Genomic DNA, 27,001 nt, shown 5'->3' on the forward strand with positions numbered 1-27,001 from the left:
GTGGGGTGTCTCCTTCTCCCTCTCCCTCTGCTGCTCCCCCTGCTTGTGCTACTTCTGCTCTCTCAAGTAAATGGATGAAATCTTAAAAAAAAAAAAAGTAGAAATCATTTAAAATAATTCATTAGAATTATTAGAATTCATTGGAGTTACTAGATTCATAGAATGTGGATGGGAAGTACAAAAAAAAACAAAATTGGCCATAGTTAATAATCGTTGTAGCTGATGGGTACATGGGGGTTCATTATGGTATGCTGTTTTTATATGTATTTGAACTTCTCCATAATAAAACATTTAAATTAAAATAGTAAATTGCCAGTATAATTAGCAGAGATAGAACTTGTAATTTTTTATCTGTGTCAACCTCATAATCACTAGTCAGCTGGCCTAGTAACTATGAGGTCTCGTCCACTGATAGGCACTCATTTTCTGGAAAAAATTGGGACAAACCATTGTTGGCCCGTTAATAGCCACCTATATACCCACTCCAGTGGTCTAGCTTTGTAGCTAACTGCAGTGACTCCATCTGTCAAAGTAGGACATACAGTTAATAGGAACCCATCCCATTCTGTTAGTTGAGGTAAAAGGTTGAGGCAGTATCTTACTTGAATCTCTGATTTAGGTGTATTGATGCTCAAATTTTCTGTCTGGTTTTGGAGTATTCGCTATAAATAGGAAACTTAGGGGGCGCCTGGGTGGCTCAGTCATTAGGCGTCTGCCTTCGGCTCAGGTCATGATCCCGATCCCAGGGTCCTGGGATCAAGCCCCACATTGGGCTCCCTGCTCCACGGGAAGCCTGCTTCTCCCTCTCCGGCTCCCCGCTGCTTGGGTTCCATCTCTCGCTGTCTCTCTGTGTCAAAATAAATAAATAAAATCTTGAAAATAAATAAATATGAAAGTTCGTATTAATGACTTTTTTGCCAAATGTAGTAAACAGACTTTAAAACATTTATAAAATTATTTTCCTCACAAATGAGAAGAACCTAAAGTGGTTCAATAATTATGGTATAATTATTAATAATTATAAAATAATAAATATAAAATATATTTTATATATACTTTTATAATTATAAAAGATTCCATAATAGTCCATTTATTAATATTTATTTATGAATGAACCATTATCTTCTGAAGTCATACCATTTTTACTGGATATTGGTTAGTTTTTGACCAAGTCTTTTCTTATCAGTTCTGATGTCAAAAAGAGCAAGAAAAGTTAGCCTTTCAATTTCTGTGTTCCCATACCTGTAAAAGAGTGGTTGTTTAGAGAATCTGTTGGATTTCTGAGCTTTGACTCACTAGGAAGAGGTGCCATTCTTTAGATTCTGTGTGCTTAATGAATTAATGTTTGTTGATGAATGTGCCGCTTTTAAAAAGATTAAAAGTGAATTAGCTAACAACAAATTATATTTGGACAGAATAAGTTTTACCTAGTGAAAATATGAAAAAAGAAATTATGTTACTTTGTTTGCTAATTTTTAGGTGTGGAGAGATTATGTTAAATCATATATTAATATTGTCAGAGTTAAAATGATAGCCATGTAGAAGTTTTACTACATTAAGACATCCCTGGTTAAGATGTATATGGGGGAGATGTTAGTGAACCTTCCCTATCTACAGTTTTTCTGTTAGTTGCAGATTTGGGTAAAGCTTAAATTTTTGGTGAGTTTGGTGACATTAAACCTAAGGTGAGTGTGACAATCTTGGATATTTTGATATCTGGGATACCATTTCTTATCTGAGACTATAATGTTTCTTATAAAATGTGGGTTTGTTTTTCTTACATTTTTTTTTCTTCCTTTTACTCTTCAGCTGGCAATTCTTTGGTCCAACAAGGTGGACAGCCACTCATCCTAACCCAGAATCCAACCCCAGGTCTGGGCACAATGGTTACTCAACCAGTGTTGAGGCCTGTCCAGGTCATGCAGAATGCCAATCATGTGACTAGTTCTCCTGTGGCCTCACAACCAATATTCATCACTACACAGGTGAGTAGGACTCTGAATTCTGGGGTTGGATAGGGAAGGAGAGAAGGACTGTGAACCTTTGGAGGCTCTAATTTAGAACTCTAAGTCCTGTCTTTCTCATCTGCGGTTTTTTAATTCAATACTGATTTTTATAGAAAGCCAAACATAACACATCTGGGTAATTTCCTCTTCCTATCCCTTAGAGGGCTGTTAAGTGATTTGATTAAGATCTGGGCAGAAATTAGTGGGAAAGCTTAGTTTAGGAAACCTTCACACTTGGCCCTTAACACTTCCTGCCCTTTGCTTGGGCTTTTTTTTTCTTAAAATGGGGTGAGTTGGTTGACTCTTGAAATCTGTGTGTGAAATTGGTAAAGTGCAGGGAGAACTTTGGAAGAGAAGGAGGAAGATGACTTATTTGACATAATGTGACTCAAAGTTGAAAGCCTAATGCTGAATGTGGAACATAAAGACAAGTGCTTCTCTGCCTGTGGCTTCCTGAGTTATAAATTCTTCTCTTAAAAATTTGTCAGAGATTTATGGCATTTCAAGTGGACTTTGGGAACAATTTCTTAACAGTCGTTTTGTGTTGAATCACTCCAGTGAATACCCTTAGTGTCTTTTTTTTTTACCTTCTTCTATGCCTTTATCTGTTTAGGGGCCAGTTTGTGAATGAGGTATTTTTTAAGCTGAGGTTCTTTTAAGACAGGAAGGTAGGTTTTCATTTTTGCTCATATGTACTAAAGTTTCTTCAGTTTCGATATTTTGTCACTCAAAAGTTTGCCAAATTCCTAGATTTCTACATCTCAGTCATTTAAAAGCTCTACCTCTAGAAAAAGAACCACTAGGTAAGAGTGTGGGAATCTTTTAGGATGTAGTCTTATTGTAATCTCTGCTAGTGTTAGCTGATCTCCATGTTAAAGATCATTTTGCTTTTAATGCAGGGATTTCCTGTAAGAAATGTCCGGCCTGTACAAAATGCAATGAATCAGGTTGGGATTGTGCTGAACGTACAGCAAGGCCAAACGGTTAGACCAATAACACTAGTCCCAGGTAAGGAAAAATGTCTACCCATTCAAAATAAACTGGCAATCCAGAAGATTTGTTTTTCTTGTCTCAAAATATTCTTGGTCATTTAAAAAGTGTGTTTAAGGAAAATCTAAAAATATAAAGATTATATTGATTTAAGCCCAATTTTTTAAAAACTTTCTAACCTTTGGCCAGGGTGGTGGTTTTTATTTATTTTTCTTTTCAACTTTTTACCACCCTTCAAACAGGGTTTTATATAGTCATTTTTCTGTTTCTGGTGTTTTAGTGTTTGTTATCCTGAAGGAATATTATTAATGCAAACTCCCAAATTCCATATTTCTTACATGTCTACTCACTTACATGGTGGGATTATAAACTTTATTTTTCTTTAATTTTATAGCATAGATCTTGGATATAAATTAAATGACCTACCCTTTGGTGATAAATTTGCCAATGACTAGTTAGTATTTTTTTTTAAGAAACTAAATTGAAAATAATTTTTTAAAATCTCGTAATTTTCCCCACAGTTCTTTACTTAGTGTCTGTAAGTTTACTACAGTTCAGGCCAAAAAATAGCCTAATTTAGTTGTTGTATGGGTGCCTCCATGAGCTTGTCTTCCTAAGTTTTTGTTGTTGTTCTCAGAGCCCACACAGTGCTTTTGGCCTTAAGTCTCATGAATTTGACTTACCTAGTTCTGGTATTTCTTACATATTTGTCAGTGGAATTGTTTACAGCTGAACCAGGAGATTCACCTCTGGGATCCTAGTAGAATGGCATAGTCCATCTTCTGTTTGAGTTCATATCAAAGAATGGAAGACTCCTTTAGTATCCTGAGAAAGAAAGATTGCTTTCTTAGGACTACAGCTGCCCTTTGGCCTGTACATACGCACACTGCCTCCTACTCTGTACTCATCCTCGCTCTTCCAGTACTGAGGAGAAGCTACTCCTGATTATGTTCTTGGGATTAAAAAGGCAGTGTGGTAAGGTGTTTTGGGAGGAGTTGATAGGAATCTTCTTTCTTCAATTTAATAGGACTGATTCCTTAGGATCTATTATCACCTTGGCTATGTATTGTCTTAGACATTAGAGTCTCTGCTACTCTTGTTAGCCTCTGATGGCCACCAAAAAATTTGGGGAAATAATCTTTTCTTATTCCAGTATTTTCAGTAAAGACAGGTGGAATGTATTAGAGGTGAGCTCATTGACCAAGCTTTGGTACTTTTCTTTGTCTCTCTTTTGAAGCCCCAGGTACCCAGTTTGTTAAGCCGACAGTTGGAGTCCCACAAGTGTTCTCTCAGATGACCCCAGTGAGGCCAGGCTCCACAATGCCTGTGCGGCCCACCACCAACACCTTCACCACTGTCATCCCAGCTACTCTGACCATTCGAAGCACCGTCCCGCAGTCCCAGTCCCAGCAGACCAAGTCCACACCCAGCACCTCCACCACTCCCACTGCCACACAGCCGACCTCACTGGGGCAGCTAGCTGCTCAGCCTCCAGGCCAATCCAGCCAGACCCCCAATCCCAAGCTAGGTGAGCCCTGGGAAGTGGAGATGGCAGTGCTGGGTGGGGCAGTGGGTGGAGAACAGATGATTATCACTTGGCCAACATAGCTCCCTCCTTCCCCTCTCCACCTGCAGTGAGCATTGCCAGCTTTGTCACTGTGAAGCGACCTGGGGTTACAGGTGAAAATAGCAATGAAGTAGCCAAACTGGTGAATACCCTTAACACCATCCCTTCCCTGGGCCAGAGTCCTGGGCCAGTGGTGGTATCCAACAACAGTTCTGCCCATGGCTCCCAGAGAACCAGCGGACCTGAGTCTTCAATGAAAGGTACAGTAACCTGAAAGAGTATCCGGTCATTCAGAAACATTAATAAAGTACTTGTTATGTTAGAACTCTATGCTTTGAAATAGAGACATAGAATATAGTTGCCACAGTCTGTTGTTACATGAAACTTTAGTGTAGGAAAGGGGATAGCCAAGCGTAACTACATCAGCTATAAGGAGATAATTCTGTGTTTCTTGTGCTGTGGAGATGAGTGAAATGGACCAGTTGGGTGGGATAATAATAATAAAATAAAAAGCTTCACAGAGGAGGTGGATTTCTGCACAAGGTTTTAAAGTTGGGAGGGATTTGGTAGAGAGGTTTTCAGGTGTGGACATGATATAAGCATAAGGGTTTTTTCAGTGGAGCAGAGGCCAGCAAACTTTTTCTCTTAAAGGACCAGATAGTATTTTAGGCTTTATGCACTAAATATGGTCTCTGCCACAGCTACTCGGCTCTGCCATTGTAGTGCAAAAGCAGCCACAGACAGTATACAAACAAATGAGCATGATCTTGCTCCACTAAAACTGTTTGTGGACTCTGAATTATATGTAATTTTCATGTGTCAGAATATCTTCTTTTGCTTTCATTTCAACCATTTAAAAAATGTAAAAATACTTAACAAATGGTATTGGAAACATCAGACATCCACATCCAATGAAGTTGGACCCAAACACCATATATAAAAATTAACTCTGCGAACCAAAGACCTAAACATAAAAGCTAAAACTATAAGAGAAGATAACACAGGGGGAAAGCTTCATGACATTGGATTTGGCAATGCTTTCTTACATATGACACCAAAAGCATGGACAACAAAAGAAAAATATAATAGATATAAGAATAATAGATAAATGAGATTACATCAAATTTTAAACTTTTAGGGTATCAAAGGGGACACTGTGAACAGAATGAAAAAGCAACCCAGTGAAGGGGAAAAAATATTTGCAAATCATATATCTGATAAAGGGTTAACATCTAGAATATATAAAGCACAACTCAACAACAAGAAAACAACCCAGTTAAAAACTGGGGAAAGGAGTTCAACAGACCTTTCTCCAAACAAGATATACAAGTGGCTGTTAAGCACATGAAAAAATGCTCACCATCACTAATGATTAGAGAAATGCAAATCAGAACCATGTTGAGATACCACTTCACACCCATCAGGATGGCTCTTATCCAAAAAACAAAATAACAAGTGTTGGTGAGGATGTGTAGGTATTGGACTGTGCATTGCTGGTGGAAGTGTAAATTGGTATGATGGTCTCTCAAAAAGTGAAATATAAAATTACCATCTGATTCAGCGATTCTCCTTCTGGGGTATGACCCAAAAGAATCGAAAGTAGGTACTCAAGCAGATATTTGTACACCCATGTTCATAGTAGCATTATTCACCATAGCCAAAAGGGGGCAGTGCAAATGAGCACCAACCGATGAATAAATAAACAAAATATGATATATACATATAGTAGCTTATTGTTGAAGGAAGGAAATTCTGACACATGCTGTAATATTCATGAACTCTGAGGGACATTCTGCTAAGTACTGAACTAAGTCACAAGAGGGTAAATACTGTGTGATTACACTTAATATGAGGTTAGAGGAGTCAAATTCACAGAGACAGAAAGTAGATCGGGGGTTGCCAGAGACTAAGAGAAGAGAGGAATGGGGAATTGTTAAATGGGTACAGAGTTTCAGATTTACAAGATGAAAAAAGTTATGGATATTGCCTGTACAACAGTGCAAATGTACTTAACCGTACACTTCAAAATGGTTAAGAGGTAAACTTTATGTGTTAACTGAATTAAAGAAAAAGTTGTATTACGACAAAAAAGTAAAATCCGTTCGTAGCTCATGGGCCAAACAGGAGTTAACATCTGGCTGGATTTTGTCTAGGAGCTGTGCTGTGCTGACCCCTGGCCTAGAGTTAAAAGAATGGTAAAGAAATGGTCCTCATAGTGATCACTCATGCTTGCATATCAACTTTAATATGCCCTTTAGGGAGTGTTTAACCTTTCTTCAAAGGGCCAGTAATCTGTTTCCAGTATCATCTCGTTAATCTTATCAATGCTTCTCACTTCTTCCAGTGACCTCTTCTTCTATCCCAGTGTTCGACCTCCAGGATGGTGGACGGAAAATATGTCCACGGTGTAATGCTCAATTCCGTGTTACTGAAGCTTTGAGAGGTCACATGTGTGTAAGTGATACCAGTTGTGATGGGGATCCAGCTTCAGTGGCTACCACTGCATACCTCCTCTAGGATTAGGAGCTTGTGAATCAGGGACTCTGAAATGACTTAGAAGTTTCTTAAAGGGTTGTGCTCCCTTTTGGCCTGTTTTAGAAGAGTTTCAAACTTTGGAATATAGAAGGATACATTATACATTTAAAGACTCTCAAGTAGATTGGAATATATGCGACCTTAATTCCTTGGCTGTGGTTGGTTTTGAAACTGCACAGGAGCACAGGAGGACAGGTTTGTTAGATAATCAACTCAAACTAAGTTGGCCTTGGTTTATTTTCTTTTTCCTTTTTTTTAAGATGTATTTATTTATTTATTTGACAGAGCCAGAGAGCACAAGTGGGGGGAATGGCAGAGGGAGAAGGAGAAGCAGGCTCCTCAGTGAGCAGGGATCCCTACATGGGTCTCGATCCGAGGACCCTAGGATCGTGACCTGAGCGAACGGCAGACACTTAACCGACTGAGCCACCCAGGCACCCCTATTTTTTTAAGATTTTATTTATTTGAGGGAGCGAGAGAGAGCATGAGCAGGAAGAGGGACAAGCAGACTCCCTGCTGAGTGGGGAGCCCAATGCAGGGCTCGATCCTAGGACCCTGAGATCATGACCTGAGCTGAAGTCCTATGCTTAATCCAACTGAGCCACCTAGATACCCCTTGGTTTATTTTCTATTTATCGTGTCCTTGGATGAACCAGGAGTCATTAACCAGTTCCCATTTCTAGCCTTTTCATTTTTTGGTATCAGTCCAGACACAAAGGTTGGAATTTCTTCCTGCCACGGAGTTCAGAGGCAAGTATGCTAGTAAGTGGTTGAAGGATCTAAGGCAGGAGGGAGGAATACAAGGTACAGGGTTTGGAGAGGCATATGGCTATAAATAAATATCCATTAGAAAGAGCCGTAATCCTAGAAACATTATAGAAAATTGAAGGGTGAAACCTGGATGAGAATACCTAGAGCCATTCCCAAGAGATGTTCATGAGGTTGGGGAGTTGGCACATCCCAGCCCCCAGGATAACCACAGTGATCTTCCTTTATAGTACTGTTGCCCAGAAATGGTGGAATACCAGAAGAAAGGAAAGTCTCTGGATTCAGAACCCAGTGTCCCATCAGCTGCAAAGCCCCCATCCCCTGAGAAAACAGCTCCTGTTGCTTCCACACCCTCTTCTACACCTATTCCTGCTCTGTCACCACCTACCAAAGTACCAGAGCCAAATGAGAATGTGGGTGATGCTGTCCAGACCAAACTCATCATGCTAGTAGATGACTTCTACTATGGACGGGATGGTGGCAAAGTGGCCCAACTCACAAACTTCCCTAAGGTTGCCACATCTTTCCGATGCCCACATTGTACCAAAAGGCTAAAAAACAACATTCGGTAAGTGTTAAAGATCCTTAGAGGTTACCCTGGACAAGAGAAGACTGAAATTTTCTTATATGTTTTAGTCTTTTCTCTTTGGGCAGTAGTCCTCTTTTCCAGTCTGGCTAAGGATTATCATTAAATTAATAAGTGGTACTATAGAAGGAGGAGGTATTGTGGTAATAATAAGAGAAAACTTTGGGTGGAGTAAGGGAAACCAGTACATCTTTCCACAGAACTCTTAGTTTCAAGAACCCTTTTCTGGGCTCAGAAAGGGACTGTCCCAAACAAGGGAAGGGGGGCGCACATAATGTGTGTTCTGGGATTCCAAGGCTGCTGATTTTTTTGTTTTCTGTACTTCTTGTGCTGTGCTACAGATTCATGAACCATATGAAACACCACGTAGAACTCGATCAGCAGAACGGTGAGGTAGATGGTCATACTATCTGCCAGCACTGTTACCGCCAGTTTTCCACGCCCTTCCAGCTCCAGTGCCACTTGGAAAATGTTCATAGTCCTTATGAATCAACTAGTAAGTTTGGAAACTCTTAAACTCTAAGGGTATACTTTGCTCTTCATTCGTTGAATGGCACTGGGAGGAGCCCATCATTTCTATATGAGTATCAGTGTAGAGGAAGCTCTTTGCACATTTCTAATCGATTCCTTACTTCACTCACCCTTTATTCTTACAACTTAGACTTCTCTTCAAGCCTGAATTGAATTCAGTGCTAGGATTGTTAGGGGCTTTGATTCAGGACCACTGTAGTGTGTTGTAATGTATATAATATAATGTAATGGATACCTTACCAAGATCATCTATATTTGGACCTCCACTTTAGTTAGTGCCCTGATAGGTTTTACATAAGACAAAAGATAACATTATAAACACTATAAAGTACCATTAAGACAGTGCTTTCAATGAAATGTAAGATAAGGTGTGTGTCGCCTCCACTGTACATCTAACAGATGAGAAAATACAGAATGAATACAGGCTCACAAAAATTAAGTCGTTTACTTCAGAGCATACATCTCTGATAAGGTGCCATTGTGAGGATTTGAGCCCAGTCTTCTAGAATATCTCCTGTGTCCTTCAGGGGATTTCTGGTTTTGTTGTAGAGACAAAAATTACATAAATAAAGGAAATGAGAACAAGACAGTGTATTTATTATAAACCTGTGCATTGTATATTACCAGCAATAGGTGAAATAGTTTAGTGAAAAATCGTTGAGGATAGATTTCGCAGAAGGTCATACTTAAACTTTTAGGGTCTTTAAATACAAAAGAATTTAGACGGATGAGTAATTATTTATTTGACAGACAGCAAGAGAGGGAACACAAGCAAGGGGAGTGGGAGAGGGAGAAGCAGGCTTCCCGCTGAGCAGGGAGCCTGATGTGGGGCTCGATCCCAGGGCCCCGGGATCATGACCTGAGTCAAAGGCAGATGCTTAGCAACTGAACCACCCAGGCACCTCTGTTGTTTGTTTTTAAGTAAGCTCTACAGCAACATGGGGCTTGAACTCACAATCCTGAGATCAAGAGTCACATGCTTTACTGACTTGAGCCAGCCAGGCACCTCTGAAATTAATTTTAATAGTATATTTTATATAAGTTAGTATATCCAAAATATCATTTTAGCATGTAATCAGGATTTAAAAATTAATGAGACGGTAAACTTTGGACTAATAATTTGGGAATAGAATAGATACTGGAAGCAACCACCGCGCAGTTAGTGGCGGAGTAGCCAACCTGGTCTTGGTTAGAGCCCCAAAGTCTTCACTGTCAGTGACAGAAAATCTGAATAACTCATCTACACCTCCTGCTGAATATACCTCATTTTTATACAGAATCTGGTGGGTGGGCTTTTGTTAATTCCATTTATGTAAGGACTGTACATAGGAAAGGTAAGTTTTTCCTTATGGGGAAAAAAGATTCCCAGATAGAACCTCATCAGTCCTTTTCGCTTCTCACTCTTGCTTTGTCTGACTTTTAATTTTTGAGTATCCTGTGACTTAAACTTTACATTGATCAAAAACCTCAGAAATTGTTGACCCAAAGAAGTAAATACCTTTTCTATACTTTAGTATGTATCAGTTTTATTCTTGGATTCTTGTGTAAGTCCTCTTTCCCACACGCCATGGCTGATCCTGCCTAAAAGTAGCTTATTTTTTAATGTTAATACTTTGGGACCCATTGTTTTCGTCTTAATTTTGAAAAAAAAGTTTCCTTTTATTTTCTGAAGGTTTTTTTTTTTTTTAAGATTTTATTTATTTATTTGACAGAGAGACAGAGACACAGCGAGAGAGAGAACACAAGCAGAGGGAGTGGGAGAGGGAGAAGCAGGCTACCTGCTGAGCAGGGAGCCCGATGTGGGGCTTGATCCCAGGACCCCAGGATCATGACCTGAGCTGAAGGCAGACGCTTAATGAGCCACCCAGGCGCCCCTATTTTCTGAAGTGTTTTTAAATGAAATTACAGACATAATGTTTTTAAATAAATTACAGACATAATGACATTTCATCCTCAAATACTTAAGTATGTGTCTCTAAAAAATAAAGACCGTATTCTATATACAACCATAGTACCTTTGTCAAGATCTGACAAAGCAATCGTAAATCCTTAATATCATCTAGTACCTAGTCCATTTTCAAATTTCCTGAATTGTCCCAAAAACAGCAATGGATCATTACACTTAATTATAGTAATAGTATAATCTTAATAGCATTATGTTTTTCTTCACACTTGTTTAAGGGCAGTAGACTGAAGAAGAGGTAGAGTTGAGGGAAGGATGCTTCAGGCTTAAAACCATGGTCAGATGTCAGGGGAGGATCCTGTGTGGAAAACGACTCAACCAAGGGGGAACTAATTGCTTGATAAAGTCTTGGAATATATGGAATGATGAGGTTGGCTGAACCTTAGAAAGGTATAAGATATCTATCCTTTCTTTTTTTTTTTAGATTTATTTATTTTAGAGAGAGAGCATGCGAGCAGGGGGAGGGCCAGAGGGAGAGGGAGACAAGCAGACTCCCCACTGAGCAGGGTGCCTGACATGGGGCTCGATTCCAGGACCTGAGCCGAAATCAAGAGTTGGACACTTAACCGACTGAGCCAGTTAGGCACCCTTATCCTTTCTTTCATAATTTGGAGAACAGGAAGCAGAAGCTGTAGTAGTTCACTCCTGTTTTCTCAAAGTAAGAGACAAGTGTTAGGTATCAAGGACATGAGGGTAATGGTGCTGGGAGGGACCGTGTTAGGATGGCCACTTTGCAAAATCAGTTATTCTGTCTCTGGAATCTTTCCATACCAGCTCCAGTGTGGAACTAGAGCAGATGTGGATGGTTATTAGAGATGTCTTAAATCCACTGATGCCTTAAGTTTCTATCTCACTGGTTTTCTTGGTATGAGATAATATATATAAATCTTAGTATGGTGTTTATGTGTTAGAAATTGCTTTAATTAATGTTATCATTATTGATGTTGTATAACAGCTGTACCAAGAGAGCTGATACATAGGTTGTAGGAAGAGCTTCCAGGTTGAATGAGATTGCCCAGGGAGAACACAGAATAAGAAAGGTTAGGACAGAAAGTTGGAAAGCACCAATATTTAAAGGTGTTCTAGGCAAAAAAAAAGGAAAGCAATTAATGACAAACAAATTGAATTAAGAGGCAAAGGGCAAAAGGAGAAAATATTGTCATTTTTATTTTTTTTTTTAAAGATTTTATTTATTTATTTGACAGAGCGCGCACACAAGTAGGCAGAGCGGCAGGCAGAGGGAGAGGGAGAAGCAGGCTCCCTGCTGAGCAGGGAGCCCAATGTGGGGCTTGATCCAGGACCCCGGGATCATGACCTGAGCCAAAGGCAGACGCTTAACCGACTGAGCCACCCAGGCGTCCCCAAAATATTGTCATTTTTAGTTGACACTTAAGTTACTATTTCCCAAACATGGCATGCACTTCCATATCTCGCTGCCTTTGTTCCTGTTCTTCTCTTGGTCCCTGCGTCTGGCAAAACCCCACCTATTCTTTCAACGTTCAGCTTATATATCTTACAGCTTATCTTCATTCTTTTAGGTAGAATTTTTTATTTGTGTCTTTGTAGCACCTAATGAATCTCTAGGCAGTGCTTCTAAATGGGTTGCCATACCCCTTTAAGATAAACACAAAACTTGGGAACCCTCTTCCCAGAAAATAAACATTTTACTCTTTCGCAAATAATTTCAGGGGATACCTAGGTTCCCTGAGGCATCGTCCATGGACCCCAGATTAAGATTCCCTGGTTTTTTGTTTGTTTACTTTAAAGAATTATTTCAGCTTCACTCTTTTGGGGGAGCAGGGATTGAACATTTTCCAGTAAATGCTTAAAGCTTCAAATTCACAATTTCTTCATTTGCAAAAACTTGAAAATAATTCCAGTGACCATAAGAAAAATAGTTATTTTGTCTATTTAATTCAAAATGTGTAGCAATTCAAATTATTATTAATTCAGAATTGTAGCCTTATAAGCTTGTTGACAAAATGACCAATTTCAAAAGTTTAATCATCTCAACAACTCATAACAAGGCAAGAAGTTCTGTTCCTGATTGTCAGTCTTTTGAGGACAAATTCTTGTACTCATTTAGTAGATGTTTGGTAAATGTTTGGAATTATTCATAGGAGACGATCATTGTCTATCTTTGAGCAGAGGGATGAAATAGTGTAGTAATTTAAAATAATTCACTTGGCAGTGGTATGTAAAGCATAGACACTGTATTTATTGGAGAGATACGAGGTACGAGGTATTGGAAGCCATCTGATTAGTAGTAGGCAATCATGTGGGCTTCTACCAAGTTTTTGTCTGTGAGAATGGAAAAATGACCATTCCTAGATACATTCTGAAATAATGGTAACAGAACACAGGGGTGTAGACTCAGAGATAGTGCCTAAGTGTAGGAGGAGGTAGGGAAGTGAGAAGCGAAACAACCAGGAATCAGAAGGAGGCTGAATTAGAGTTGGTGGTGGAACATCCAATTAAAATGTCTTGTAAACAGTTCAGAACCTAGAATGAAGCTTTAGTAAGAAGTCTGAGCTAGAGGCATAAGGTTTTTTGTTAGCAGCACAGATATTAAGACAGAACCATTTTAAAGAAAGAAGAGATTTAATGAAAGTGAAGTTAGAGAAGTCAGAGAGAATAAAGATTATGAGTCAGCAGGACTTTGGTCTTACTTTCAGGTGGATTTATTGATTATTTTTCTTCTTACAGCCAAGTGCAAGATCTGTGAGTGGGCGTTTGAGAGTGAGCCACTATTTCTCCAGCATATGAAGGATACTCATAAGCCTGGAGAGATGCCTTATGTCTGCCAGGTATTGCCTTTTTCTCTAGGGAGCTTTAGCCATTTTGCTCTCTGGATTCTACACTGAGAATTCTACAAAGAATCCACTAATGAACACTGCTGCATACCTACTGCATACACTCAGTTTTAGGAACTCTGGGGAGATCCAGAAGAAATAATAAACCTAGAGTCTGTTTTCAGGATTTTCCATGCCAGAGAAAAACATTAAAGGAACATGTGCATGTACCCAGCCAGGGAACCCAGTCAGAGAACATACACATGTACTGCAGGAATTCCCCTGAATGGCCCTGTAGAGATGGACAAAGAAAACTTTACTCCTCTTAGTCACAAAGTGGATTGTTCTCAGACTTTCTTGTCGTTCCCCTATTTTTATCATAATCCACAGCTGAATCTATCACAAGTAGCCCTGCATTAGAGTCAGAATAATAATTTGATTTCTATGCATTTAGGAAAACTTACTTTTCTCTTATTTTGACATTTTTGTTGCTACCTCTTTTTTAAGGCCTCAGTTCACTCTTAGCTTATTTTCCCTCTTATGTGACTCAGGTGTGTCAATATCGCTCCTCACTCTACTCTGAGGTAGATGTCCATTTTCGGATGATCCATGAGGATACTCGGCATCTGCTCTGCCCTTATTGCCTGAAGGTCTTCAAAAATGGCAATGCATTCCAACAGCATTACATGAGGCACCAGGTACCAGGCACCAAGCAATTCCCATATTCTCATTATTTTAATTTTATGGATGCTGGGGCCAGGGCTGAGCTAGGCAGATTTTGATAAGAGAAGATACTGTATGTATGTTTGCAAAAATTTGCCAAATTTCAATTATATGCCATGCACTGGGCTAGTTGCCAGGGATTTAGTGGTATACAACACAAATAGTGTACTAGAGAATATTGTGTTAGGGGAAGTATAAGATATATAAAAGCATATACCTATTTTGGGAGCCTGCTAAGGCTTTCTTGGAAGAAGAGTATTCAAGGCCTAAAGTATGAGGAAGGGTGAGCCACGTGAAGTGGGATGGAAGATCCAAGCACAGAGTGAGAGGATGGAGGTTCATAGAATTAAAGGAAGTTCAGTGTGGTTGGAGTGTGGGGCATAAGGGGGAGGTTGGAAGTTAGGAAACAGGTGGCGGAAAATCCTGTAAGCCATGAAAAGGAGTTTCAACTTTTTTAAGTCATTGGGGAGGCATTAAAGGTATTTTTTAAGTCCTTGAGTGATACGGTCAGATTTGTTTTAAGTTATGATTACATTGGCTGCATTAGGAGAATGAATTGAAAGAGATTAAGACCAGAGTTAAGGGGACACGCCAAAGGCTCTTTTGGTTTAGGTGAGAGACAGTAGTGGCTTTTGGCTTTGAAATGAAGAAGAGGAAAGAGTTGAGAGATATTGAGAAGGTAAGTGATATTTACAATTTAGAGATGGATTTGGTAAAGGTATAGAGGAGGGAGTTAGGAATAGTGCCTAAAATTCTGTCTCGGGAACAATGGATGAATGGTGAGACTATGTATTGAGATAGAAACACTGTAGAAAGTAAGGTTGGCAGCAGAAGTGGGGATTACATGTTTGGGTATTCTGAGTTCAGTGAATATAGTTGTCTGTTGAACAGGTAATTGGATATATAGGTCTGAAGCTTGGGAGAAAAGCCTGTGTTGTGGAAAACATACTTAGGAATCATGATTACATAAGTCAAGTGATTTTAAACGTAGAAGTTGCCATGTTCCCTCATCCCCAATTGAGAATAAGATGAAGGTTTAGAACCTCCGAAGACTCTGTCTACAAAGCCAGTACCTAGGAGGAAAACCAGAAGAGACTTGATGTCAAGGAAGCTAAGGGGAGGAAAGTGTTTTGAAGAAAGGGGTGTGATCAAAATGTTGCAGGAAGATGTCAAGCACTATAGAAACTTAGAGGTCAACCTTTAATTTAGCAACGTTGATGGGAGCCATGTGGTTGGTTAGCAGAGTGGAAGTCAGATTTCAGCAGGATGAATGAAGAAGAGCTGAGGAAATGGAAACAACTTTTTAAAAAGTTTCAGAGGGGGAAGACTGAGGGTTGGCACATCCAGGAGAAGAGGTAGCAGAAGAGAATTTGTTCTTGCTTTTGTGTTTTGATTTTAAGATGGATTAAATAGAGCCTTGTTCTAAAATGCTGCAAGAAAGGAGCCACTAGAGGAGAGTGAAGGTACATAGAGAAGGCACAAAATGGAGAACCAGATGGGTGTACCTATGCTTAACATTTGCCTGGGTCTGCACACACGTTCTGTACTCTCACATGTGAGCTTCCTCTTGGGCTCACATACTCATATGCATAGGGGTGACTGCCTGTAATCCTCCATATGTGTATTTCCAAAGAGCAGCATGGAAATTGTCCCGTGTACTTAGGTAAATGGAGTCTTGTTATCCTGGGAAGAAAACCATAGACCTGGGTCCTGTTTCCAAAGGACTTCAATAGTAGGCAGTCTGAATCCTCAAACTTGTCTCACAGGGACAAGTGCATGTCTGTATATTGATGTGTTAAGAGTAAAGATAGCAAGGGATAGAAAGGGAGAGAAAAATAACTGTCATTCATGTTAAGGAAGAAGAAGAAAGGACAGACAGGGAGATCGTGATTGGAGATGTGTTTGTGTCATGTGGCTATGTGCATAGACTGTCTGTGAAAGCATACCCAAGAAACTGGTAACAAGTTTCTGTGCAAAGGGATGGAGGGTTGGAATTGAAGGCAGACTTAAAACATGAAGGAATATTGAATAAAAAGTAATGATTTTTTTTCATCATGTACATTTTACTGTGTTTAAAAAGAAAGAAGAATGTCCAGAAGTAGGTAGCACTGTCTGCACTGTAAAGACAAAGTAGGGGCAAGTAAAGCTTAAGCCACTAATCCACATTGTTAAACCAAGTCAGGAAGAGATGGTTGGAGGACCTAGTCATCCTGGCTGTGAATCTACGTTTCTTTGGGACCATGGGAGGTAATGATTCTCAATGGTAGGTTTTGGTGTTGTGTATTTCTTTCTTCCTCTTTCAGTTAGCCACAGAAAGGGGGAAAGGATGATTGTTAGCATTAATCTAACTTCTCATCAGGAAAGAAAATTTATTGGGAATCTTTAAGGGATTCTCTTTCTTTCCCCCCCCTTCAGAAGAGGAATGTTTATCACTGCAACAAATGCCGGCTGCAGTTTCTCTTTGCCAAGGACAAAATTGAACACAAGCTTCAGCACCATAAAACCTTCCGTAAACCCAAGCAGCTAGAAGGTTTGAAACCAGGCACGAAGGTAAAGGGCTTGTCACCATTTCTTTTATAGATCCAGGGGCGGGAGGAGGAGGGATAGAGATTATCAGTATTCCAAGGTTTAGCATGGGTAGTGTCTAATTGTTCCTTCCCTTGGCTCGCAGGTGACAATCCGGGCTTCCCGAGGGCAGCCACGAACTGTTCCTGTTTCCTCCAATGATGCACCTCCCAGCACCTTGCAGGAGGCAGCACCACTGGCCTCCTCAACGGACCCTCTGCCTGTCTTCCTTTATCCCCCCGTCCGGCGCAACATCCAGAAGAGAGCTGTTAGGAAAATGTCAGTGCCTTCTTCGGGGGCCCGGGGGCCGGGGGGGCACGACTACTCCTACAGCCAGTGTCATCTGGTAGCCTTTTGGCAGGATCTGTTATCTGAAGCCCCCACAGTTTGAGGACTCCTGGGGAGTTAACGAGACTTCTCCTTGTTTCTTGACAGGAGTGTCATGGGCCGGCAGACGTGCCTGGAGTGCAGCTTTGAGATCCCGGATTTCCCTAACCATTTCCCTACTTACGTTCACTGCTCTCTGTGCCGCTATAGCACCTGCTGCTCTCGAGCCTATGCCAACCACATGATCAAGTAAGTCTCTCTCAAACCAGTGGTCTTATCTGGAAGTTCAGAGTCTCCAGAACTCATTTCATTGCCTCCTTCAACTCTCAGAGCTGTTTGTGTAGGGTGAGAGTCTCTCTAGCAGGGTAAGAGTCAAACCCATGTTCATTTGGCTTCGATGGTCTGTGCTCTAATTTTGTAGGACCTTGCTACTCAGAGTGTGGCCCAAGGACCAGCAGCAGTAGATGGAAGCTTGTTAGAAATTCAGCCTCTGCTCCCCAACCCCAGGCTACTCAATCAGAATGTGTGTTTTAATAGCTCTCCTGGTGATTCACATGCATACTCATAGGGAATATTAGTATGATAGGAAAACTGGCTTGGGTTGAGGTGAGGATGAATTAAAGTGGCATCTCTTTTGTTAGGGCATTGTCAGAGACTGGTGATCTCTTGGTTAATGATCAGAACCCCCTGACTCATGCTGTTTTTTCTGTGTCTTTCTCAGCAATCATGTTCCACGCAAGAGCCCCAAGTATTTGGCTTTGTTTAAAAATTCTGTGAGGTAAGGGAAAACTTCATGGTGGTCTCTTAATTTTTCACGTTCTTACATCAATCCTTTTTCCAAGTAACTTGGGGAGGGGTATGTGAATTAATTTGAGAAAGAGGAGAAAGGATACTCTGTTTATTAGACCTCAGATTTTATCCCTAGTGTCACTGATATATTTGTTTTATATACTCTTGATTCTTTTTCTTAGTGGAATCAAGCTGGCTTGCACTTCATGTACCTTTGTTACCTCTGTGGGAGATGCCATGGCCAAGCATTTGGTATTCAACCCCTCTCACAGATCCAGCAGCATCCTGCCACGGGGTAAGTAGTAGAGATGGGAGTTAGTGGGACAACAAAAGGAGAAAACAAGGATATAGGTCCTACCATATGAGTCAGGAGGCTCTCTACCTGGGCTAGCTCGTCCACCGTTCAGATAGACATCACCAAATTGGAAGCATTCCAGCCTGACATTTCTGTAAGACTGGAGGGCTTGTTTCTTCTCTGAGTTAACATTTCTTTATTGTCTCATTTCCTGTAGGACTCACTTGGATGTCTCACTCAAGGTAACAGGAATCTCACTTCATGGTTTAATTGCTATTTTCAGTGTGTTTTCATCTTTTATTATTATCACTGCTACTATTAGTATCTCCTTTACCAGGCTAGTTTAACTGAGCCTTCTCTTCCTCTCTTTGCTAACCCTTTAGACATGGCCACGCTCGCGACCGCGTGCACGACCGGGGCTTGAAGAGTATATATCCTCCTCCTGCCTTCCCCTCTAATAAAACTGCCACTGTGAAATCTGCGGGGGCCACCCCAGCTGAGCCTGAAGAGCTTCCAACTCCTATGGCCCAAGCACTCCCATCACCGGCCTCAACCGCAACCCCACCACCAACCCCAACCCACCCCCAGCCTTTAGCCCTTCCACCCTTGGCCGCAGAGGGAGCCGAATGTCTGAATGTCGATGACCAGGATGAAGGGAGCCCAGTCATCCAGGAGCCTGAGCAGGCAACAGGGGGCGGTAGTGGCAGTGGGGTTGGCAAGAAGGAGCAGCTGTCTGTGAAGAAGCTTCGAGTGGTACTGTTTGCCCTGTGCTGCAATACAGAACAGGCCGCCGAACACTTCCGAAATCCCCAACGACGGATCCGGCGTTGGCTTCGGCGCTTCCAGGCCTCCCAGGGGGAGAATCTGGAGGGCAAATATCTGAGCTTAGAAGCAGAAGAGAAGCTGGCTGAGTGGGTCCTAACCCAGCGAGAGCAACAGCTACCTGTGAATGAGGAGACCTTGTTCCAGAAGGCCACCAAAATAGGACGTTCTTTGGAGGGGGGGTTTAAGATCTCTTATGAGTGGGCTGTGCGTTTCATGCTCCGGCACCACCTGACTCCCCATGCCCGACGAGCTGTGGCCCACACCCTACCTAAGGATGTGGCAGAGAATGCAGGACTCTTCATTGAATTCGTACAACGACAGATTCATAACCAGGACTTACCCTTGTCCATGATTGTGGCTATTGATGAGATCTCCTTGTTCCTGGATACAGAGGTGCTGAGCAGTGATGACCGTAAGGAAAATGCCCTGCAGACAGTGGGCACAGGGGAACCTTGGTGTGACGTGGTGCTGGCCATTCTGGCAGATGGCACTGTCCTCCCCACCCTGGTTTTCTACCGAGGACAAATGGATCAACCTGCTAATGTGCCAGACTCTATATTGCTAGAGGCGAAGGAGAGCGGCTACAGTGATGACGAGATCATGGAGCTGTGGTCAGCCCGAGTGTGGCAGAAGCACACCGCTTGCCAGCGCAGCAAAGGCATGCTTGTGATGGACTGTCATCGCACTCACTTGTCCGAAGAGGTACTGGCTATGCTTAGTGCCTCTAGCACCTTGCCTGCCGTGGTCCCCGCAGGCTGTAGCTCCAAAATCCAGCCGTTAGATGTATGCATCAAACGAACTGTCAAGAACTTCCTACACAAAAAGTGGAAGGAGCAGGCTCGGGAAATGGCAGATACCGCGTGCGATTCTGATGTCCTGCTCCAGCTGGTGCTGGTCTGGCTGGCCGAGGTGCTGGGCGTCATTGGGGACTGTCCAGAGCTGGTGCAGCGGTCCTTCCTTGTGGCTAGTGTTCTGCCTGGCCCTGATGGCAACATTCACTCACCCACGAGAAATGCTGACATGCAGGAGGAGCTCATTGCCTCCCTAGAGGAGCAGCTGAAGCTGAGTGGGGAACAGTCTGAGGAGCCCTCAGCTTCCACTCCCCGACCCAGGTCATCTCCTGAAGAGACAATTGAGCCTGAAAGCCTTCACCAGCTCTTTGAGGGTGAAAGCGAGACCGAGTCCTTTTATGGCTTTGAAGAAGCTGACCTAGATCTGATGGAGATTTGAGTGTTGGGGTCATGAGCGGGTGTGGAGTGGGGGTGGGAAAGCGTGAAGGGGGGGTAGGGGGGCTTCGGGGAAAGGGGATATGCCAGGTCGGGTATTTGGTTTATATTTTTTAATTTTATGCCACCACTCCCCCCGATGGTGACTTCTGTTTCCCTGTGGATTTGTGGATTATTAGGAATACCAGTAGTGATCCCGTCTGAGCCAAGAGCTGGCCCATTGGTCGTTCACTTCTGCTAAAAACAGGTTTTCGTGACTTTTTTTTTTTAAATTTAAATCACTGTGTTTGGTATTTTTCTGACAAAATCAGGAAAAAGAAAAAAAAAATTCTTCGTGGGCGAATGTTAAATTTTTTGTTTCCCCTTTTACCTCAATTGTATCATAGTACATCTGGATTTTTTTTTGTTTTACTGTGTGGCAATGTCTTTGGGCATGATGCTATCCAACCATTGTCAATGTGAGAACATTTCTGAAGATGGGAAAGACAAAAATATGTAGCTCACAAACTCTGGTTTATTATATATATGGATAAAAAACTTTTTTCATTGTGGTCTTAACACTTTTATATAAAAATGAAAATGGAAAAAAAACCCCACTGAACGCTCTTCCTTCTCCTTTCTTTCCTTCCCTCTCCAGAGATGTTGATTTCTACAGCAACTCTGAGATATAAAATTGTGGCTTTAAAAATGCATGAAACCACCTCTCATCCAGAATGATGAATTAGATTTGTTTTTCCTCACCACCCTCCCTCCAACAAAAACATGACAAAACCAATATTCTTTGCACTTGGGATCCTTACCCCTTTCCCATGCTCACACCATCACTCTGGACAAAGAATCATACATGTGTCATTAGCAAGCAAGAGGTACTGAGGTGATCACAGTGTTAGGGTGGAAGCCATTCCCAGTGTATGGGTCTTCATCATGTTAAGTGGACAGCATTCCTGTTCAAGAGATCACATGTCCTACAGCCAGAAGCTAATTGTGCAAGAAGTGTTGAACTTTAAAAACAAGACAGACCACTTGTTGAAATCCTGCTTACCCTGTGGCTTTCCTTATTTCTCTTAATGCTTAGAGAAGAATGTGACCTGAAGAAACACACAGGGGTGTGCACAAAGAAAAAGACATGAATCTTTATTTTTCACTGCCAGCTTCAAGGAAAGAATTTTTCTACGATTTGCATGAGGGATTTTTTTTAACTGTATGTACTCATGGTTATAAACTGAAATGTACTGTATTATACAGAGAAAAGGAACAAAAACCCAAGTCCAGCTTTCCCACAGCTAAACCTTCTGTCCATCCCAAGGCTTTCAGCAACATGTCCCTCCTGGGAGCCAAGGAGGCAGCCTGCATAGGCTTGTAAATGGTTCATCTTTAAAATGTACATAAGTGGAACATTTAATAAAATGAGGGGAAATGGATTTATAAACAATGTGGTTTTTTTTTTCTAGGTAACTCTATTTTAGTAGGCTTTCACAGACTGGGACATGCTCAAGATGTGATGGGCCTGGTGGTATGGGTGTGACATTTGTTACTACCCTCTTTCTCCTCACCTCCATTTTTTGGTTTTTTAAGCCCCAGCACACTATAATATAGTGAACTGGAGTGATCCCCCCCATAAACAGTTTGGCCAGCTTCATGAACCCATGGCATCTGAAAAGTGAACTGAGGATCCATCTTTTCTTGGGCTTCTCTTCCCCAGCTTTTTTGCCTGATGCCATTTTGACAAATATGGACTTTGAAGTCAACCCTTTGCCTTTGAGAAAGTTCAAGAACTATGGTCAACTATCTACAATGACCTAATCCTTCTCTTTGGTAGTCTCCACAGCAGCCCCAGCCTCAGCAGAGCTGGGTTCCTGGCCTCTGCATATTATTACGACTTTCTTGATGGGTAATTTTTTTAAGATCATAACACCAACAGTGGATCAGCTGGGTTTGGCCAGGAAGTTATCTTTGTGGATTCCACCCGCATGGCTTAGTAGTAGAAGGAAGTTTTTTTTTGTTTTGTTTTTTTATAATTCAGTTTAATCAATAAACAAGTATTTATTGACTACTTTCTGTGTTGAGACTGAATATGTGGAAGACTGAAATAGAAAACTCATGGTTTCTTTTTACTTTTCATTTACTAGTTTTGTAACATGGACGATAAGTTTTCAATTAGCAATAATTGCGCCTCGGATAAACCTCATTGGCTACGATACTGCCACTGCGCAAAGCTGTAACATGGATGATAAAGAGGGATATTTTGATCTTGTCCGCTCTCTCACCTCACTGAACTTCTGCAGTAGTTTTGAGTTTGCTGTCTATACTAGTTTCTCAAAGCAGTTGAGAGAGGATGTGCATCTGAATCACCTAGGGTGTTCATTTTTCAAGTTCAGGTTTGACACCATTTGGGGAGAATTTGGCTAATGCCCCAAACGATTTGACTCACAAACTTAGGACTTTTAAATGAACACGTAGTAATTTTACAAGGTTTTCTGATACTAGATTTGGACAATAAACATTTAAGTTAAATGTTGAAGTTACTTATGAAGCGGCGGCATGGGTGAGGGATTGAAGCTTATCCAGAGCAGCTTTACTAGATGCTACATTTCCATCTTTGAAATGGTGTTTTAACTAAAATCACATTTGCAGCCAACATTAAACCAGAAAAATCTTTAAGAATCTAGCACGTGTGGAAACGTTGAAGAAAAACGTTAAACACTTTGTTATCCCACAAAGATTAAGCCTGGCCTCTATACAAAGCTGTTTTCTATCTAGTACAGGCCTAAATGAAAGTGGTGGATCTCTCCTGTACCGTCATGCAGAAAATCCTGTATTTGCTGTAAGAACCAAGAGCCGATGAAGGGTTCTCTGAGCAGGGAGGGAGATGGCACGTGGCACTACTTCACACCTTCACTCCTGGTGTGACTTAGACAATAAAACCACTCAGCAAGCATTTCAAAGGATTTATTTATCTTACAATAGAAAAGTATACCTTTGAACCAGCCAAGTTCAAAGTTAGAAGAAGGGTACAACTGCAGTTCTGGAATATGCATCTGTATTTCATTCAAAACCACTAAAAAGGAAGAGAGCGTAATAAAATTGTGATGCCATCGAGGGATGAATTAATTCCTAAAAGCAACTCTATCCTCTAACCAAAACCCTCTCAACCCAAAGAATTCTTTTGGTTGAGACCTTCAGAAAAACCCAGCTTAGTACAAGCCAACAGGCCTCCCAACTGTTCTACCACTTATTTTTAATTCTGTAATTTTAATTTCAATCACCTGATCATGTGAGCAATCTCCCAGTTAGTCTCTGCAGATAGTGGTCCCTCAATTTCAACTCCTTTTTCGGTGACAGTGGCGATTTGAAACTGAAAGAAAGCAGAGTTCCCAATGAAAATTCCAACCCCCCCCATGAAGTCCCCGAGGCCTGCTCAAATCTGCAAATAGGAAATTTGGTAATCTGTTCTTCAAAAGCAAAGACCCAGGTATTACAACTATCCTGACCCCACCAGTTAAGAGTCCCATTTCTTTATTATTCATATCCCTCCTCACCCGGTTATAAGAACGGGCATCTCGATAATACAGCACTCGCATACAGCGTTCCACTAGCTCTCGGGCCTCAGTCTGGCTCAGGACTGGCTGCTTTTCCAGAACTTCTCGCAGCAGAGGCTAGGGAAATGGGAAAAACATGGGAGATACCAGGGGCTGAATACCTGTTGGTCCCAAATCCACAGCATAAATGATCCACCTACTCCTTCACCACACTGAATTCTGCTTACCTGTGCTAACACCAACTTAAAGGGTAAATTCTAGGGCATCCCTCTTTGCACATGTCTACTGAATCTAACATACCACTTTGTCATTGGAATATAAGTGCCAACACATATATCCTCCAGACTACAAAGAAAGCCATCTGCCAGGCAGTAGGGATCCTAGTCTAGTCTTCCTGTTGGAATTTCAAGGGAAGAACAAGCAGATGACAACTAGTCCCCACTGCCTTGTCTTCCCTCCCCTCTCATGCACGTACCTGAGCCAAGTATGCACCATAACCAGTGGCCAGCGAAGGGGCTTCATAAGCTACACCAAGCATGTCCACATAACCGAGGAAGCTAACAGGACAACACAACAGGTCAAAGAATTCATTTCAACTTAGGTTTTCTTAGATATCTTAGCTTGAAGGTGGGGCCATGGGGTCTGAGAGGTGGCATTCACTCAGAGGGAAGAGATAAAACACTACACAGACACCAGAGGTTGGGTAGTCGGGGAAATTAAGTTATTTCAAGTCAACCTCTCTCCATCAGCATAGCCTCCAATGACCATGGTGTTCCACAGGGGGTTCATCTTGGAGCGGCGGCTGTACATGGCCCTGGTCAGCCATGAATGAATAGCTCTAGGACTATAGCTGTGTCCGTCTCCCAACAACTCCTCATCAATCCTTAAAAGGAATTGGTCATGAGAAAAAGGAAAGAATGTAAGTCGGGAATTCCACCCACCCCCCCCAAAGAAGTTACCATAATCTTCCCCATTTTACACCCCCTAACGCCGAAAACTATGTACTGCGAACACAACACTCTCATCTTCCACCCCCAACAATTTTTCTGTCCTCTGCTGCAGCCTCAAAGTCCTCCACTCTAGAACTTCTAAGGGGATTTAAAAACAAAACAAAACAAAACAGTGACTTCCTCTCCCCACCTGGGATCTATCCCCTATTCTCCAGATAACTTACACCATCTGGCCGAGAACTTGCTTCAAATACTGGAAATCTGCGTAGTCTCCGGAAGCACCCAGCATGGTGCTGTCGTTGACTCGCATAATGCGAGAGATGTTGCGGAAACGAGCCAAGGAGCCGTAGGAGCCCAGCATGTCAGCCGCAATCACCACTCCACCCTCAAACTTAACGCCCAGGACCGAGGTCCCGGTCACCATGGGGTTCCTAGACAGAGGGAGGGAGGTCTGGCGAGGGGAGAGGCAGGGGAGAAGAGCCTGAGCTCTCTTCCACGCAGTGGGTTCCGCTTCTGATTTTCCATGTCTCCTTTCACTCTTCGGGACTCTCGGCCCCGCGGTCCCCGCCTCGCCTTCCCCGGTTTCCTCAGAACCGACCGGCCCCTCCAGGCCTCACCGTCCCGCCCCCTGCGCAGGCTAAGACGCCGAGAACTCACTGCGTGTGCGTAATCGGACTCCCGTAGGGCGCGGACGCCGGCTCCACGGAGGTACCAGGAGTAGGCGGGATGTGGTAAAACTGCCCGGGAGCCGGACCCCCGGCCCAAAGTCTGGACCGCGACTCCAAAAACGCTTCCATCTTAGTCACGGTGGCAGAGGAAATGATAACGCATGCGCCAACGGAAGCGGAAGTGACCCTTCGGTGGCCACACCTTCTTCCTGCCAGCCGCTTCCAGCAGCCATGTTGATGAGGTCACAGCCGACCGTAAGCATCCTCGTGGTTGGCGGCAGAGACCCAGAGAGTTGGAGTTTTCTGGCGTCGCCGCGGTTGGCCGCATCGCAGTAGAGTCTGGACTAGATCGGAGTGTTCTGACGCACGAGTTCAGGGAAGGGAGGTTGATTGGGAGGTAGGTATGGGGAGCCCCTTCAAGACTGAGGAGACAAATTCTCGTGTCCTTTTTTTGGATCTTTATCAAAAGGCCCCACGTGAAACTGACGGTGAACCATGATCTCTTACGTCTGTACTTCTCAAAGCAGTCCTGTAAGGCAGGCATTATTCGACCCATTTTATAAATAAGGCTTGTGGCGTATTTACCTGACCACACAGCAAGTAAAGATCTTAGTCTTCAAACCCAGATTTTAAAAAGGAGTCATATAGGGACGTCTGGGTGGCTCAGTGGGTTAAGCGGCTGCTTTCAGCTCGGGTCATGATCCCGGATCAAGTCCTCCATTGAGCCTGCTTCTCCATCTGCCTGCCGCTCCCCGTGCTTGTTCTCTGATAAATAAATGAGACTTTTAATCATACAGATGTGCATGCCCTGAGGTGTATGGTAACCCAGGTGGATCACACTCTATGGGACCCTGGACAGATGTCTGAAAGTTTCCTTACTGTCAAACGTTCTTGCCCTCCTCGCAAGCAGCAGAAAAATTCCATCGACTGTGGGCGTGAAACTCAATTAATTCCAGGACTTCCCTTTCCGATGTGGTTCTATATCAGGAGCTGGAAGCAGTGTCTAGAATCATACTGGTGAATCGAAAACCACTACTTTGCCACTCTTCCCTGATGTGGGAAAGACGTTAGGGTTCGAAGCCAACGGCCAAGAAAGAATTCTTGAGAGGTCTTTGGTGCAAAAAGGCGATTTTATTAGAGCACAGGGACAGGATCCATGAGCAGAAAGAGCTGCTGCCCCGGCGTTGTGAGGGGTGGCTGAGGATGTACTAACTACACGGTTAGGGGAGCTAAGGAAAAAGGGAGGTTTCTAGAGAACTTGGAGTCATATGCTAAGGAGGACCTACAAGATACCGGAGGCCTTGCCATTATCAAGTTAAGGTTGTTTTTCCCCTCTAGCAAGGCATTAACATTAAG

At 42.3% G+C, this 27,001-nt stretch overlaps 2 protein-coding genes and 1 pseudogene across 6 annotated transcripts in view; 1 reads left to right on the forward strand and 2 right to left on the reverse strand.

Moving 5' to 3' along the window:
* The window catches only part of POGZ (pogo transposable element derived with ZNF domain), a 48,652-nt gene extending 28,123 nt beyond the window's left edge, over positions 1 to 20,529 (forward strand). For 2 of the 4 annotated variants that reach the window (XM_028088302.2, XM_028088305.2), the window contains 16 exons: positions 1,810 to 1,985; positions 2,906 to 3,014; positions 4,234 to 4,524; positions 4,605 to 4,823; positions 6,908 to 7,017; positions 8,097 to 8,434; positions 8,794 to 8,948; positions 13,653 to 13,753; positions 14,290 to 14,436; positions 16,877 to 17,011; positions 17,133 to 17,305; positions 17,462 to 17,602; positions 18,075 to 18,131; positions 18,325 to 18,437; positions 18,655 to 18,679; positions 18,821 to 20,529. In XM_028088302.2, the coding sequence (XP_027944103.1) occupies positions 1,810 to 1,985; positions 2,906 to 3,014; positions 4,234 to 4,524; positions 4,605 to 4,823; positions 6,908 to 7,017; positions 8,097 to 8,434; positions 8,794 to 8,948; positions 13,653 to 13,753; positions 14,290 to 14,436; positions 16,877 to 17,011; positions 17,133 to 17,305; positions 17,462 to 17,602; positions 18,075 to 18,131; positions 18,325 to 18,437; positions 18,655 to 18,679; positions 18,821 to 20,492 (3,962 nt within the window). In that variant the 3' untranslated portion in view covers positions 20,493 to 20,529. The remainder of the gene's footprint in view (positions 1 to 1,809; positions 1,986 to 2,905; positions 3,015 to 4,233; positions 4,525 to 4,604; positions 4,824 to 6,907; positions 7,018 to 8,096; positions 8,435 to 8,793; positions 8,949 to 13,652; positions 13,754 to 14,289; positions 14,437 to 16,876; positions 17,012 to 17,132; positions 17,306 to 17,461; positions 17,603 to 18,074; positions 18,132 to 18,324; positions 18,438 to 18,654; positions 18,680 to 18,820) is intronic. The other 2 variants (XM_028088304.2, XM_028088306.2) reach the window with 1 other exon arrangement.
* Positions 20,530 to 22,626: 2,097 nt separating this feature from the next.
* On the reverse strand, positions 22,627 to 22,706 carry LOC114197386 (U4 spliceosomal RNA; annotated as a pseudogene).
* A 715-nt stretch (positions 22,707 to 23,421) lies between these two features.
* Positions 23,422 to 25,792, reverse strand: PSMB4 (proteasome 20S subunit beta 4). 2 transcript variants are annotated; one of them, XM_028088378.2, is made up of 7 exons: positions 25,635 to 25,792; positions 25,202 to 25,408; positions 24,764 to 24,910; positions 24,503 to 24,584; positions 24,028 to 24,144; positions 23,755 to 23,843; positions 23,422 to 23,546 (listed from the first exon to the last, which is right to left on the reverse strand). In XM_028088378.2, the coding sequence occupies exons 1-7, from the start codon at positions 25,772 to 25,774 to the stop codon at positions 23,534 to 23,536; spliced, it is 795 nt and encodes a 264-aa protein (XP_027944179.1). In that variant the 5' UTR covers positions 25,775 to 25,792; the 3' UTR covers positions 23,422 to 23,533. The 2 variants fall into 2 exon arrangements, with proteins under 2 accessions (XP_027944179.1, XP_087878390.1); XM_088022264.1 differs by lacking the exon at positions 23,422 to 23,546 and having other exon boundaries at positions 23,751 to 23,843.
* Between the last annotated feature and the right edge of the window lie 1,209 nt (positions 25,793 to 27,001).

This window comes from Eumetopias jubatus, unplaced genomic scaffold, assembly GCF_037043125.1.
Source record: "Eumetopias jubatus isolate StellerSeaLion01/CBP00866 unplaced genomic scaffold, mEumJub1_p1.0 scaffold_4, whole genome shotgun sequence".
Taxonomy (NCBI): domain Eukaryota; kingdom Metazoa; phylum Chordata; class Mammalia; order Carnivora; family Otariidae; genus Eumetopias; species Eumetopias jubatus.